Source organism: Lepisosteus platostomus, chromosome 7 (assembly GCF_059453375.1).
Source record: "Lepisosteus platostomus isolate fLepPlt1 chromosome 7, fLepPlt1.hap1, whole genome shotgun sequence".
Taxonomy (NCBI): Eukaryota; Metazoa; Chordata; class Actinopteri; order Semionotiformes; family Lepisosteidae; genus Lepisosteus; species Lepisosteus platostomus.
In genome coordinates this window covers 11,896,397-11,913,735 of record NC_142617.1, presented here as the reverse complement: position 1 = coordinate 11,913,735, position 17,339 = coordinate 11,896,397, and the positions used below count along the sequence as shown (strand labels likewise).

The window sequence follows — 17,339 nt, the reverse complement described above, 5'->3', positions numbered from 1 at the left end:
AGAGCATTATCATATATGGTATTTCAGTGTGGTTTGGTAATCTTTTTAAATATAAATCACAAATTACCCACCTCATCCAGACAGCTTTGAAGGTCATGGGAGTGAAACAGCACCCCTCCCTGCAGACAATCTTTGAAAAATCCATAATCAAAAAAGGCAGGAAAAATTATATCAGATCCTTCCCTCAAATCTGAATATCAACTTCTTCCATCTGGCAAATGTTTTAGGGTTCTCAAATGTAAGTCAGATACAAAAAAAATCTTTATTCCACTATCCATTAAAGCTGTCAACGCAAATGTCAAGGATAAACACAATTTTGACTCTTACAACCCACTTGAGTGCAATATGTTTTGTGATGTGTTATAAATGTTACATGCTGTTATGTGTTATACTGTACAAGTGCAATAGAGTGATGTGCAATGTTTTTCTTAGTTTGTGTAATAGTGTAATGTACAATATTCTTCTTTTCATCTATTCTTTTTGCATTCTGTTTAAATGTACAGGATAATTTCCCTCAGGGGACAATACAAATCTTATCTTATCTTAAAAACATAACTAGCTAAATGAGCTAAACAGGCTCCTCTTGTTTATAAACATTTTTAAATGATCGTATCCACTTTTTTACTGAAAATATGATTCTCATGAAATATTACATTTTTGCAGTTAGGTAGTTAGATCTAACTAGGTAACTGACAGCCTGGGTATTAAAAAACAGAAGACACAGCTTTCCAACACCCTTGCCTGTCACAGAAAACATCTACCAACAGTGGTTGTATGAGGAAATATTTCTTACATTTTTTATAATTAATGGTCAAGGTCTGTGAAATAATGGTCTAGTTAGAACAAGAGTTCCATATTGCTGTGTGTTCTAGTTCTATTAATTGAAGTAACAGCACTGTTAAAGTTTTCAGGTTTCACATGAAACAAAGACATAATTAATATTACAATATATGGTTAAACAGTACGACCAGGAATGGCAGTTGTTCCTAGTCTGACCCGGTTTCACTAACACTGTTGTTGCTGCAGAACTATAATCTTGGCCTGAGGCAACACATGCTGTATGAAAAAATTCAACAAGCAACAATGACAATGGGTCAATTGAACCAAAACTAGAACCATCATAGAATTTCAGACAAGAGTCAATTATCTGAAAATTGGAGGAGATTCTGTCAGCTCTTTGATTAACAGCTAATAGCATCTGGCAGTGACAATGTTTTCTTTAAAAAAAAACCCTTGAGGGTTTTTGTTATAGAAGGATGTTTGGTCCAGTTTCTTGGAGCACTCCCATTAAGAATATCAAAATGGAATTTTAGCAGATTCTTACTATTCTATTTTTTTTTCATGTGTTATACAAATTTGTTTCTTGTTAATGTTTGATGGAGCAGGGTTCTGAAACTTTTCATATACAGTACGTATACCTATTACACGTAAGAATGTGGATCTTTTGGAAACAAATGTACTGAAAAGAAATAAAAACGTAGAAAACTTAAATTTGTTGTGTTTTCAGTGCATCTTAGTATCTATCATGACTTGTCCTTTTCACTGCGTTTCTGTTTTTGGGATCCAGAAATTAGTCTTTTAGGAACAGATTTTTGTCTGTTTTTAATGGTTCTTTATTAACATCGAGAAATCTTTTTCTCTTGTTGCTTTCTTCCCAACCTTCATTTAATTTAATTGCACATTCTTCTAGAGTAAAATAATTCAATATCACTGCAAACTTGTAAGTGCAAGATGATGTCCTAAGCAGAGACTGGGACATTTAAGGAAAATTTGATTTTACACTTTCACCTTTTCACCATTGTGCAGTAAATCTCTCATCTCACACTAAATGTTTGACTTTAAGTTGCAGACTATTTGTCTTCTATGTGATGTACAGTATATGTAGTCCACGGGGAAGCTTTCAGGTCATATGTAACAATGTGTATATATTAGAACACTTTACTGGTAAGTATTACATGTTACATGTAAGTATTTGAAGGACTATTTTATATTTTAGCTTTTCATAATTATTATACTGTAACGCATCCGCCTGGCGCTGTGGCCGAAGAGCGCCCGGCTGGGGTACACGGCGAGGGGCAGGACGGGAGTAGTAGTGGTCAGGGCGGGGATGAGGAAAACCTCAGCTGACCCACTGCGAAACGGGCGTACAGTGTGACAAGATCGCCCGCATTCTTGTAAATAGTTCCATGGTTTGCCACACGTTATACTTGTATCCAATTGCCACCCTATCCCTGTGTAGCTACCCGAATAGACCCCAGTGTGTTGCTCGCTTTTTTGTCTCTCTCTGGGGCTTGCTCGTTCTCTCTCATTTTCAGTCTGTCTTTTTCTCCGCTGGCATGCGGGTGCAGGAGTACTGTGCTGGCTGTACCAAGGTTCAATAAAATATCTGTTTTCTTTACTCCACGAGTGTCTATGTCACTGAGTCCGTCCTTGCTGAACCCAAAACTATTACAATACCAAAGAAAATAGTTTTTAAAATGCCATCGAAAAACATAATAAATTTGATATTTTTTGGTAATAAACAGTAGAAATCTAGCTTTCTCATGGCACTAAAGACAGAACTATCCATGATAAGATGGGGAAAAGAGGTGGAGTCCAAGGAATAGCTCCAGACCTGCAATGTCTTCATTGTCTTCTTCTCCTTCAACCGGACTGGCACTGATTCTACTGGAGATCTTCCACAAGGAAGACAGCTTGTGAAGTACCTTGACTGCTTGGGTGTGGAAAAAATAGAACAAAACTGAGTCTGAGAACATTTCTACTGCCTGCTTTGCAAACAACTGTCTCACAATGCCATTTCATGTTTATAAGAGGAAATATTCACTATAAATGTCTTTAGATAGCCTTGGCATGAAACAGATATGTGATAATAAACTTGATTTTATATAGTGCCTTTAAAAGTAATTTCTCAAAGCATTTTACAGGAAACCGTTACGGATTCGGGTTCTTGGGCTTGTGCCCTCGCCTCTCCCGCACTAATTCGTCCATCAACATGGGCGCGACCCCGGGTCTCTGCCATTGCTAAAGAGAGGTCTTGCTGGCTGAGCTAAAGAAGACCTTCCTCAGCCTGGGTAGCCAACATCCATGTTATGCGTAGGGGCATATTCGTTACACTATTCATAAATCGAATTTGAATGGTTTCTAAATGACTCCTCCCAAACGTGTTTGGTTGAAGAGTTTGTTTCTCTACTGTATTCTAACCCGCGTCCACAAGGTAGGTTTGACTGTAGCGTTTTAAATTCAAGATTTTTTCATTTAAGATACAGCAAGATTAGCAGTGACCAATGCACCTTTATATACATGCATTTTAAGTATACTATATTTAAATTTAATCATTTGGATTTAAAGTAGTGTTTGAAGTGTTAATATTCCGATTTAAAAACAGTTATCGGTCTGATCGTGACTGGACCTTTGCACTGCTAATCATGGGCGATTATTTTTAAAGTAATTTAGAAATGTGAAACAAACATGAAATGCAAAACGAGTATTGATAATGTCATAGGAGGTGGTTACCTATTTTTATTTTGTCAGTATTTTATTGTCGGGATGCGTCAAGCGTTAATCACTCAGTTTAACACAGGTGTAGGGGTCATTGCGTTCAGTCTCGGCGAACTTTAAATATCCATTCTGACTGAAGCCTGAAAACCACTGTGCAGTATATTGCTGTTCGGTGAAAAAGTAGCAGTCAGACGTACTGTAATCTTCAACAGCTGGAGAAAATACTCAGACATAGACCTGTAGCAAACACTGCAGGATTAAAATTCAAATTGAATGAGATCTGTTATTAGAGATTGTTTGAGAGATTGACGATCTTAAACTCTTTGCAGTTGTTGTATACTACTACATTGCGAAATCTCAGATTATGGTCTGGCACCAGTATAAGAGTGCTGTCAATAACTACATTGCTACTCCTGACGGTGCTGCTTACAAGTACTTGTCTAGTATTTACTTGCTACCAAAGTAGACGCTGCTTATATACTTTAACTGTAGGTTATAGTTATACAGATAATTATGGATATACTATTTATATTTTTGTATTTATAATGCATGTAACATGCACAACCTGTAATACATACCTGTACATACTGTACAGGTATGTATTACAGGTTGTGTATTAACATACCTGTAATACATGAATTACTGTTTCTTTGCCCAAACATACACAAATTAGGTAAATCAAGTTGATTAAACAAAACCTTGTTAGATCTTCTAACAGCGGATATCCAAGGGTTTATAAATGAAAAAAAATATGAAAGAAACTAACACCCCACTATTACAAAAAATGAATTATAACACCTGTCTCTCATGGTGACATAATGGAAGAAAATTAGGTAGTTATATTATGAATGAAATATACAGTACCTGTATAGTTTTTTTTTCACATTACTTGAGGATATGACAAACTATGATGTTTATATATTTTTTGTTTTCTTTTGTGCATTTCTCAGGAATCTGCAGGATAAGATGGCTGTCAATATCCCTGGCCTGATAGCTGTCATTGTGTTTTATATAGTCATCCTTGTTACTGGAATTTGGGCTTCTAGAAAGTCCAGAAAGGAAGAAAAGAAGTGCATAGGGAATAGGAGTGAAGTCACTATGGTTGGAGGTCGCAATATTAATGTTTTCATTGGGATTTTTACCATGACTGGTAAGATGCCCAGATGTGTTCATGTGCCTGTAACACACTGGAACACATTCGAAGTAGGAGAATTTGAGGAAGATTCTGTTCTTCTCCTACAAGGGCCCAAAATGTTTCCTCAGTGAATGAAGATTTAACAATTAACAGCAGTGTTTTTTTAATGTTTTCAGCCACGTGGGTTGGAGGAGGCTATATCATAGGGACAGCAGAAGCAGTTTATGTTCCTACACAGGGCTTGATCTGGGCAGTGGGACCTCTGGCATATCTGATCAACTTTGTTGTTGGTGAGTAAATGTCCCATTAGTGGAGAAGACAGCTGCTTGATGGCTCTATATCAGGGCCATCAGTTATCCTAGAGATCACAATCGATCACATTTTATAAACCCTAAATCTGTCAATCATTTATTGTATTGAAGCAGGCAATTGTTCGGCGAATTAATGTAAAGGTCATTTGATATGAAACTACTAAAACCCTGTACTGTTCAAGGACAACCTGACTTAACAGAACCTATTCATTTACTGAATTAATTTTCAAAATTGATCAAAACTCACATATATACCAAGTCTTCATAAATTGATGATTTAACAGTGATCTATAAGACTTACTTATAAGTAAGTGGCTCTTTAGGACCAGGGTTGGATACCTTGTACTACTGTATACTCTCAGAGAAATACCTTACGCAATATGGGTGATAAAGTGAAAGAGATTGTCACATTACCTGTATGGCTAAACACCATAAAAAATTTCAGCACCACTTTTTTCAAATTAGGTGGGATTTTCTTTGCCAAGCCAATGAGATCCAAACAGTATGTGACAATGATGGATCCATTTCAACAAAAATATGGAAACACACTCACAAGTTTTCTTCTAATACCTGCTTTCATTGGAGATATATTATGGGTGGCTTGCATTCTAAGCGCTTTAGGTAAGTAAAAGCACAACTTCTCTTTATGAACAAAAAAGTGTGTTATTTTATATATAATATTAAAAATACAACTAAAACCACTTCATAACATGTAAAATACAGTTATGAATCAAAACATGTGTGATTTCCATCCAGCTGTCTCTTACGTTCTCCTTTTCAACAATGTAAGACACTAGTCGTCAACACAATTGTTAAAGAGCATTATTTCAAAGCAGTTAGATGAAAAAGCCTATAAAAGGGCTGTTATTCTCCAAGAATGAGAAATCAAAATAATTGTCACAGTCTTAACATAATGAGGACATTTTTTTTTCTTTGGCTTCAACAATGCAGTTTTGCACATAGTGTAGTCAGAATACCCAGAAGGCTGTTTGCCAGAGGCGGCCTTTTTTATCTGAGAAGCAATGACAATGAACATTTTTTCATATGAAAAATGTATGTAAACCTGAGGGCCAACATCCATTCCATCTTTACAAGTTTTCCAGTTCTTCAGCCTCCAGGAAGGAGATGTTTACAGTACTTGTGTGTGTCATGAGCATTTTGTTTTAATAATCTGTTACAGGAGGAACAATGAGTGTTATACTGGACATATCTTCCATTCACTCAATCGTAATCTCGGCTTTAGTGGCCATAGTATATACACTGTTGGGAGGCCTGTACTCGGTAGCATACACAGATGTAATTCAGCTAACTACCATGCTGATCAGTCTGGTAAGTGAACACTATTTTTTTCTTATAATGTTTTATACGCATGTGGTGCAATTCTAGTCCAAAGACACTTTTATTTAACAAATGCAAATTATACTTTAATACTTTGCTTTTACGTATTTATAGTATTTCTACAAACAACACAATGAGCATGATAGATCAAAGTTATGTAGAATTCACAAGAGGAGCCCAGAGTTTCTGTCTTTAATGGCAGGCTATCAAATTGTCTTTGTGTGTTTTTATTCAGAAATGAAGCCTTTATATGGTACCACAGTCTTCCGTTAATCCATCTATCCACCCATTGTCTAACTGCTACATCACATTCAGGGTCACAGGAGAGCAAGAGCCCATCTTGGCAAATAATGGCCAAAAGGGATGCCAGTTTATTGCAGGGCACACACACACACACACACACACACACACACACACACACACACACACACACACACACACACACTAGCAACAGGGCCAATTCCTTTCAGAAGCCACTTAACCAACCTGTATGTCCTCGGACTGTGGGAGGAAAGCTACAGTATGTGAACCAGGGAGAAGATTTGAACTCCATGCAGATAGCACCCCAGGTCCAGAATTGAACCTAGGGACCCAGTGCTGCAAGGCTCTACTAGCCACAGAGAAACTGCTGTCGATCTCCATGAATACCACAAGTCCAGAGTGACACAAAGGGATATCCATAATAAAGATTAAGTAGTTTCTTGCTACAAAAAGCAACATCAAGTGTAATTTTATCAAAGTACCAGTTCGGTAGTTTGAATTTGTGCTTTTACCTTTATTTCAGACATACCATTTTAGTAGATTCTGAGATCCAATAAAATTGTCTAAAAGCTACCTAGTCTACAGGAAAAGTTGAAAAGTTGTGACGTGACTTTGATTGTTTACATAGCTAAGCAAGTGTCTCTAACAACTGCACAAGCCTACAACACTCTTAGGCAAAATGGCTGTGTATTCCATTGAATTGAGATTCTGTATTTCAAACTTCCACTGAGACAGTTTAATACCTTATAATACTTTTTATAATACCTTATAATACTTTTGGTTTAATACTTTGTGTTATAAATTTGACCAGAAAAAATCTAAATCCTGACAATTCTGGCTTTACTGTGGCTGCTGTCAGCCCCTGTTTACTTGTTTCAGCAGCTGATGATGTTGTAGATATGCAGGGTAATTTTGGAAACCATGGTTTCTTGGCACCATCTAGTGACTTGTGTCTCTAGTGACACACTGTGAGCAAGGTGCTGTGTTAGGAAAGCGAAGAGGTGAGGAAAATAACCAAAGCATAAAGAGTATGTTAGAGATCTACTGTAGCTAGCTTTGAGACATGGAATTGTGGAAATCTGAAAGAAGCTGCATACTGTAGCAACATTGGTGGAGCCAATCTGTATCAAGAAACAGATGAATAAGATCCTCAAAACGGTTAACTACTAAAATCCAAATGAACTAGGTAAGACACAAGAACAAGGCTTGACAGTCATGCTGTTTTCCAGAATGCATAGAGTTCAGCAAAATAAGCTCTGCTTCTCACTGTGCCACAGTAACATTTATGTACAGTATGTAATATGGACTTTGTACATTATTAATTCAGTATCTGTGCAACACTAAGAAAAAAAGTACTTGTATTTTGCTTTTTACAAAAAAAAGAATGTTTAAAATAATTTTGTGGGATAATAAATGCACTGCAGCATACAGTACTTCTAGCAAAAAAAACGACTAATATATCACTATGATTATTAAATCAACAAAAATAAATACATAAATAAATTAAAGATGCTGATTCCTTCAAAGGTTTGTGCTCTTTTAATCACAGGGGCTTTGTATCCCATTTGTAATGAAGAATCCAGCATCCACAGATATCAGATTCACAGCCGTTCATGAACTGTTTCAAGCTCCCTGGATTGGGAAACTAGAGCTGAGTGATGCGGGCAAATGGATAGATGATCTTCTGATTTTTGTAAGTTTTATGCCATGAGAAACTCACCTACCAAAGCCTCTATGTCAATATTAGTCATAAATGCCATTGACCTTATAAATCTAACTAATGTCCTGTAAAGAAGGCCTCATATCTCCCTTTTAATTATTTTCTTTATTAATATTTGTCAATGGTGTGTTGTAAAACTGCTTGTTTCAGACAAAGTATTATGCTATAGTTTGTAAACAGTTTCCACTACAGTGTAGCTGGCATTCTGACCTGTTTTGTTGTCTTTTTACTATTTCATATTAATTTCAGGCCCTAGTAGGAGTTTGCTATCAAGCGTTCTACCAGAGAGTGCTGTCTGCTGCATCTCCCTGCCAAGCCCAAGTTACATGCTTTGCTGCAGCCATCTTTTCTTTCATCTTGGCTGTCCCCTCTGTGCTTATTGGAGCCACAGCAGTGTCAACCGGTGTGTTACACACCTGCATTTTTAAAAAACAATTCATTCCCTTGTCCCTTTTTTGGGGGATTTCACCTTCTTTAGATTTTAATGCTGGGTTGCTTTAAGTCAACGGAGAGCTACTCAAATGCTCTTATCTTTTAATAGGCCTAGCAATTCAGTTTCTTTTCAATTCAATTTCAAGTAAGGAAATAATTTACAATTTGTGAAAGATTCTGTGAAAGTGAAAGTATACTGTATCAATAGCAAATGGAACCATTTATAATCCTGAATTACTTTATCTTATATTGTCATTGTAAACAGTACTGCTTTGCAACCAGGTACATTTGAAAGTCATGATTTCAGCATGAGTATTAATGACTAATGACTAAAACTAATGTTACACCTTTGATGTTCCAGGATGTTTCGTTGTTCCTCTATCAACACTGATGTTATAAGCACTATTATACTGTACAAGCCTTCCGTACTAGTTAAATGAACAGTCAATACAGTTGAACTACAGTATTGTGAATAAACATTCGTCTTTAGTATTATGTTTTAATGTACTGCAGCAATGTTTTTGATACGTTAGAACTCATTGTAGAATTACCTCTGGCCTCATTTTACGGCTCTGTTTCAGACTGGAACCAGACGAGCTATGGCTTACCCACACCATTTGAGAGAGGTGAAGCTGCTAAGATTCTCCCCATCTCGCTGCAACACCTCTGTCCACCCTACATCTCCATCGCTGGTATCGGGGCCATCGCAGCAGCGGTGATGTCTTCAGTGGACTCTGCCATGCTGTCTTCTGCCTCCCTGTTCGCACGAAACATGTACAAGAACATCTTGAGAAAAACGGTGAGCCTTGTTACCTGCGATAAACATAAGGACAGTTTATATTGTTGTCACACATTAGTATTTTACTCATTTGTTTTGCTGTTTCAATGTTATACCTCCAGGCTTCTGAGAACGAAGTGGTGTGGGTGGTGAGAGTTTCTGTGCTCGTCGTTGGGGTGTGCGGAACAGGCCTCGCCGTCACAGTGGACACTGTCTATGGATTCTGGCTGATAAGTGGAGATGTGACTTACACTGTGCTTTTCTCTCAGCTCATCTGTGTTCTGTATTTCCCCAGTACTAATAGTTATGGTGCTGCTGCAGGCTTTGTTGTGGGTGCAGTGCTAAGGTTATTAGGAGGGGAGCCCGTACTCGGCATCCCACCAGTGATTCATTTCCCTTACTGTAGACTCATTGACGGGGTCTATGTCCAATATTTTCCATTCAGAACCCTGGCAATGCTGCTTTCTTTAATCACCATCATGCTTGGCTCCTTCCTGGCATCATTTCTGTTCAACAGAGGTCTTCTTCCAGAAAGGTGGGACGTATTTCAAGTCAAGAAGCACAATGATAAAATTCTCAGAAGATCACACTATGAAGAAACGTGTTTAGATGATAAACTAGAAGTTTATGAGGACTCACCTGTTGAAAAGGAATCCTAGAAGACTTAAAATGTAACAAATACTACTGGTTAAAATACTCATTTGTGGTGTTTTTAATACTTCCTAGTGTCATCATGTTGAGTTTTTTCCACTGTCTTTCTGCTTTTTGCATCCATAAATTCCTTTTCTATTAACTGAATTTTGATTGTGTTTTTAATTACTCCAAATCCAGATTAGGAAACCAGTAGGGGGCTCTGTTCATTAGAAGTTCATTTCTCTCCAACCTTCATTCAGTATCATTGCACCATCGTCTACCATAAAATAATTTACTCTCAGCAGGAAATTTGTAGGCTCAAGATGTTTTAAGCAGAATACTATATGTGAGAGTAAAGAAAATTTGGTTTTACAGTTTTCTATTTCCCAACTTCATGAGAAAACGTCTCATCTGGTACTGATTGTAAGTGTATGTCGGTTTAACTACAGAGTTTAAAGATTAACTGGTTATGTGATATAGTGTATCTAAGGTGGGTAGCTGCGTCAGCATGCATAGTTTGCAAAGGAACAAGTAGTAGGTTTATTCCATACTGAAAAGAGAAGAGAGAAAACAACATTTTGGCTGTGAAGCCTTCTTCGGGTACAAGGGCTTCACAGCCAAAACATTGTTTTCTCTTTTCTCTTTTCAGCATGGAATAAACCTATTACTTGTTCCTCCATAGTATATCTAAGGTTAGAAATACTCTATACAAAACAAATCAGATCAAATCCATTAACAGAAAATAGGTTTTAGCCTATGCAAGGTACTGTGTAGCATTTTGCTTATGTTTTAAGAGATGTGTTGCTTTCTTAATGAGGTTCTTTTTGTTTTCTAGAAGTATTTCTGAAAATGTAGCACATTTTATTGTTCTGTGTGTGAATAATGAATTTCCACACAACTGGCTACATAAAACAGATGTTTTCTGACAATAGGGAACTTACTGAGAATTAATTGGATCCTTGTAATATTTGAATAAATACTTTAGAAGACATTCACTTGTAGTGGACAGGTTAATGCAATATTCTTACACCCAGCTCAGATTATTTTATCTAATGAAGAATAGAAAGAAAAGCCGTATCACAGTTTACGTATAATTGGAGAGCAGTGAGCATGGCTCAGGAAAGATGTCTCACCTAGCTGTTATACACATTTGTAATTTCTTATTTGTTTATTATTGTAAACTATTTGGTGGTTCTTTCATTATAAGCATAGACAAATATCCAGACACTCATGGCTTGTACTTAAATGAAAAGTTCTGATAGGAGAGTTTGAGGTTTTGAAATGAACATTGTGCAGTAAGAGAACTTTAGAAGACAATACGACTTTAGTTCATAAATGCAAGACATTAAAAACCAAATGCTTATAACCTTTGACCCAGTTTCTGTAGTAATGCACTCAAAAAAAAAAGTATTTAATTACACTATACCTTTTCAAGAGCCGAGTAATGCTGACTGTTGGAAAAACAAATCTTTCATTGCAAGAGGAAACGTTTGGAGCATTTGCTAATGCTCATTGTGTTTTCAAGGAGCAACTTTTGCTAAATATAATTAACCTCCTTACGCCCTGCCAAAACTGAACCAGAAGTAAGTATTGACCGAAAAGCTCAAGGTATTGTGCGGTTGCTTTTCTTTCTAAAGAAAGACCACCAGATATTTGGTAAGACTCTACTTTTGATTATTTTCATATCCTGTGAAAGGAGTTATACCATCAAATGAGATCAGATTTTTATTTTTTAGAACAAACCTGAATGGATACTGACAAAAAGGTTTGGGTATTATTGTGTTTGTTATTGAATAAGAGACCAGAAATTTTAATTGACGTAATAATCCTAGCAAACGCTTTACTTCACAATACATTCATTTTCATAAACATGGGAGCAGAGCAGTCTTACGGTATGACAAAGTTTTATTTTTGATGGAACCTTCATTCATAACAAGGGGGGAAAATCATTTCAGTGACATACAGTATATTGTTTCCCTACGTGAAAATGTATCCTGAAAGGAAGGAAGAGTGAATTGACAATACCAAAAAGAAAGAAAGCTGTGACTGATACTGAGCATCAAATGAAAAGTATGTTTCTATGGGCTGTATGCTTTCAAGATTTTAGAAAAATACAGCATATGATTGTTGGAGATTGATCCAGAGCACTGATGCTTGTTGTCTGAGATGCTCACAATCAGCAATGTCTAACCTAGTAAAGCATTGTGTCTAATCACAGGTCATCAATAATAGTGCACATTCTGGAAGATTATGAGTCATAACACCAAGATTGATAGGGTGGTTCAAGTGTGATGGTCTGGGCAGAAGCTTCTTGTCTGGACTCCACATGTTAGGGGTGAAGACACCCTGTCCGTATGGTGGCTCAATACCTGTGGGTTCAACCTCAGGCAGTATTACTGCAGGATAAAACTTGTCCTCCTGCTGTTCATTTAATACTGGCTTTTTTTGCAACACAAGAATGTGACGCCCTTCTTTCTGGACTTGAGCACTGTTGAACATCTATGGGATGAACTAGGATATTGTGTGGCATCTAGGGCTCAGAGACCAGAAGAAACCAGGCACATGCTTGTCCAGACACTATTAGGAATGGAAAAGAATTCTGCAACACAGCATCTGTAACCTGTAGTAGTTAATGTATCACAGATATACAGCTTGGATTCTTTCCAGTGGTGGCAATGCACAGAAAAAGCCTATGTCTTCCACAACAGACCCATTGAAGAACCCTGTTGGTGATATGTTAATTAGCATAATACATTTCATTCCTGTTCAATTACATTGTCAGTGCACCTTCTACTACAGAGTGTCATTTTCCTGAAAACTTTGAGAGTTTGTTGCAGTTATAAATGATACATTTTCCTTGATGTTCCATGCACTGTTATAAAAGACACTTTCAGATGACTGTGGGTTTAGCTGTGAATTTATTGCTTGCAAATATGCTAATACTTAATTTCTCTTAGCTATAAAGAATAAATGTTTCTTCACCCAGCTTAATAAATGACAGATCTTGAACTTGACAGATCTAGTCAATCTGTCTGGATCATTTTGAACATTTGGATGTGGCTGTTTGACATGATGCTCAGAGCATTTGCTTCCTATTTCTCACTTACAGCACATGTGTGCTCAAATATGAAGAGATTTGGTGTTTTCTACCATCCCTGGCCTGGTTGGCTATGCATTCTTACTTTTCCCAATTATACATTATATAATATATCCACCCATCCATTTTCTAACCTCTTCTTCCAATTCAGGGTCATGGATATATAATATACTGTATAGAATTTACTGATGGTTAGCTTTATTCAGATTATCATAAATAAGCTGTCTGCCCTGTGATGGGCTTGTTAACTTGTGCCCTTGCTTGCTAGGATGGACTCCACATAAGCAAACCTGAATTGAAAGAAACAGTAGATGGATAAATAAGCAGTCATTCAGCATCATTGCTTGGAACACATTTGAGCTTGAAAGCTGTCTAGAAGAACTTGTGGTATTCACTGGGTAGTGACTGTTCATTAACAGTGAATCTGAAAGATGGGTGGCTGGAGTTTTAGGTTTCAAACGCGTGTGCTGCCAGAAGAGCTGGCAGAAGAATTCTTACATTTGTGTAGGAAATTAATATGAGTTTAAAGAGTTTAATGAATGATAGATCATGGGGTCTTTCAGTAAATTCAGCACACAGCAGTAGTTAAAAAATAACACATTACATTGCTTTTAACAGGGACAGTTATCTTGTTCCCAGATTAACCATTTTATAATAAATTAAACTACATACAGTATATTGTAGAGTTTCTTCTAACATTGCAGCCATAAAAGCTGCTGTAATACAGCAAAACAATTCGTTTTTCTATCCATAATTCAATTAATGACAATTACCAGGCGAAGTTTACTTTATTGAACAATCCATCCATCCATTTTCTAACTGCTTCTTCCAATCCAGGGTCATGAGGTGCCAGAGTCTATCCCAGCAAGAAATGGGTGCAAGGCAGGATACTCCCTGGACAGGACACCAGTCTATCGCAGGACAGACAAACAGATACAGACATACAGTACATACACTCACATCTATGGCCATCTAGGACTGATTAGGCCAGCTGAGGGAAGAGTACCAGCACTGTTTACAGCATCATTCTCAATCTGGCTTGAATTAAATCTAAACGTGTCTAAAAAGCATCCCTAGACTAATATTATCTGCATTATTCCATATTCACCAGCACACACGTTTTTTAATAATTACCACTGGAGGGCAGTAAATAATTGTAGAAAGAACTCCATGTGGAGAGAATAAATCATTTTTGGTATGAAAAACTAAAATGATGATCTGTTATATAAATTACAGTGTTTATGGCAGTTTCTAATTAAGACAATGTTATTTGAATCACGATTATATTGTTTATTTGTGAATATACACATGAATATACATCAGCGTTTTAATCCACAATTGGAATGTGTCTGTTTCATATCTTTTTGTATTCAGTTTCAATGTTTTTCACAGGTTTTTTTTATATATTGCATTTTGCCCATTCCCAGACTTCAAGGTTTTGTGATACTTCTAAATAGGTGGTGAACAGGTTGGCTGTTTTTAGTCACAAAATACCACAATATTTTTCTGGTCACAGGAGAATTTTACACACAGCTTCTGTAGCCAGCATTCAAATAGCCAAAACTGAAGCTGCTCATAACACTCCAACCAGGATAAACTGCACGCTCAATTATGCTTGATGATTAAGCAGTTGAGCATGCAGTCTATTCTTTTTATCTTTAGAATTGATGATAACAGCCCTGTCAACTTGTATTTCTCTACAATGGCAATAAGATAAAGTACAATCCAACCTACCCCAGAATACCAACAGTGCCGGATCATTGCCCTGAGATAACAGACAAGCATTTAAAGTCTGGTATTACCTATAGTGCTCAGAGCCACTGGGAAAAAAAAAACCTGGCAACTTTACAACAGTATGAGTAAAAGGCCATCGTTTTGTGGTGCTGAGTGAGGAAGATATGAAAAAACATTCTGAAAAACCACAGTCGCTTCTAATTTGGCTATCAATAAATCTATGCTAAATAAGTGACAGCTATCCAATATCACCGCTGTTGTTGTTTGTTCCCTGCAGGCATCTGTAAATTAAGTGCTGAGGCTGTTGACGTGCTCAGTACTTGTCTTTGGAACAATGGGATTGGGTCTGACAATGACAACTATGGATTTTGGCTGTTCAGTGGCTTCTCTTTGTTCTGATAATCCCCAAGTTAGGTGCCTCTGCAGACACAAACAGAATTCTGAGAAGAACTGAAAGGTGCAGATTTGCCCATTTTGCTTTATTTGTATTGTTTTATTTCTTAAATCTTAGAACAGCATGTACTGTTGCTGTGCTGTACTGTAGCAATCGCCCAATGTAAATGTTGCTTTCTTGTTTATTTCCTGAGCAAAGTGCCCTCCTCTCTTTTCTTTTGTAACAACTTTAACCTTTCTTTCCATTTGTGGTACAGTCTTTACTTGCCCATTTTTATTTTCAGCCAGCCTTTTTAACTCTGTCAGGACTTTGTAAATTAACACTTCATTGTCTTCACTTAATGTCTTTCACCATCTAGTAGAATTTCTCACCTTCTCTAGGTCTGGAATGCAGCAATTGTTCTGTTTATGTGAGTTACAGACAGATCTTGATCTCAGAGAAGCATAAAATAAATCTAAGTTTTAACTGCAAAATCTTTATGTCTTCAGCCCAGTCTTAAGATGCTGTCTTTTCAGGAACTTTTTGTCTTTGTGTGATGCTTGATGAGTTTGATTTGGTTTGACACAATTAATAATAATTCATAATTCCTTACATTTGTATAGCACTTTTCTGTCCAGGTCACTCAAAGTGCTTTACAGTTAATGGGGACTCCCCTCCACCACCACCAATGTGCAGCCCCCACCTGGATGATGTAATGGCAGCCAAAGTGCTTCAGTATGCTCACCACACACCCACACCAGCTCTCAGTGGGGAGGAGAACAGAGTGATAAAGCCAATTTATAAATGGGACTCATTAGGAGGCCATGATTGGTGAAGTCCAGGGAAATTTGCCCAGGACACCAGGGTAACACTCCTACTCTTTTTGAGAAATGGCCTGGGGTTTTTAATAAAGATGGAAAATCAGGACATCAGTTTTATTTCTAATATGAAGGATGGCATCATTTTTTTACAGTATACTGGGGCATTAGGACCCACACAGGCCACAGGGTGAGCACCCCCTTACTGGTCCCACTAATACCTTTTCCAGCAGCAATCTTAGCTTTCCCAGGTGGTCTCCCATCCAAGCGTGTGCTGCCAGTTGTAAATTGCAGGGTACATGTGATATAGCTCCTGAACGTACACCTTATTTTCTGGTGGTTTATACTGTTTGTTTCAGCACTTATTTTAGTTAAAGTATTCCTTTATTTTTCCTCTAAAATACTAATGGGGATTTGTGATTTATTTGGAATGTAAAGCAGAATGCCTTCTTTTCTCATTATCTTGATTTATTTGATTGTGAGTGTGAAGTGCTGCTCAGCCCTTTCACTGTGGTTAGAGTTACAGCTGCTTTAAACAGTAAATAAGAATTAGACCTCCTCATATTTTTAATCAACAATTAGGACTCCTCTCTGTCTGCCAAGGCTGGTGTGGGAATACAATGAGACAGCCAAATGCATGAGCACTGACTGCTCTAGCCGCATACTTTGACTGAAGCAAACTGAGCTCTTTACATCCTTAAGCCAGGACACATACCAGCATTTGAAGGGAATCAAACAGTTTTTTTTTGTCTGGAGAAAATAAAATGTAACAATAGATCAAAAATGTTACGCTAACCAGTACTTCCACTGAACCAAAAGTACAAATTCTAAGAGAACAAGAGAAGCACTTGAACCATCAAATAAAAACTCATTTAATTGTTCAACACTCTGGATTTTCAATGAGCAGGCAAGCCAGTCTTTGAGCTGAAACGAATAGGACTTATACAAATGAAAGCCACAGTATAAATACAGCATGCTCTCATGCAGTATTACATACTGTACACTGCCTGCAGATCCGAAAACTTTTGGAAAAGGCTGCATTTTGCTTTTGTCGTGATCATTATGTAGAAAAGGTGGAATGTGTGCAAAGAAGAGCGTTGTACATGTGAGCTGAAAGCAGACACTTCCTGGCAGGATCAGACTGAGTTTTGGGTGTGTCTGTTTGAGACTGTGACAGACCCTATTCGCTCAGAGTGCTCCCCTCCTACTTA

The 17,339-nt window shown here is 37.3% G+C and overlaps 1 protein-coding gene across 1 annotated transcript; it reads left to right on the top strand.

The window, feature by feature from the left end:
* The first annotated feature begins 2,985 nt into the window (after nt 1-2,985).
* Nucleotides 2,986-10,804, top strand: LOC148658186 (high-affinity choline transporter 1-like). The gene is made up of 9 exons (XM_088639259.1): nt 2,986-3,214; nt 4,449-4,648; nt 4,810-4,923; nt 5,410-5,565; nt 6,125-6,273; nt 8,093-8,236; nt 8,513-8,666; nt 9,277-9,494; nt 9,596-10,804. Exons 2-9 carry the CDS (start codon nt 4,465-4,467, stop codon nt 10,130-10,132), a joined length of 1,656 nt encoding a protein of 551 aa, XP_088495385.1. The 5' UTR covers nt 2,986-3,214; nt 4,449-4,464; the 3' UTR covers nt 10,133-10,804.
* Nucleotides 10,805-17,339: the final 6,535 nt, after the last annotated feature.

What these genes read in the sequence shown, in the direction of transcription:
- LOC148658186 (XM_088639259.1), top strand. Translation starts at nt 4,465, where the DNA reads ATGGCTGTCAATATCCCTGGCCTGATAGCTGTCATTGTGTTTTATATA. An exon ending in TGGGATTTTTACCATGACTG is followed by an intron (nt 4,649 to 4,809) that starts GTAAGATGCCCA and finishes TAATGTTTTCAG; the next exon opens with CCACGTGGGTTGGAGGAGGC. An exon ending in TTGCATTCTAAGCGCTTTAG is followed by an intron (nt 5,566 to 6,124) that starts GTAAGTAAAAGC and finishes AATCTGTTACAG; the next exon opens with GAGGAACAATGAGTGTTATA.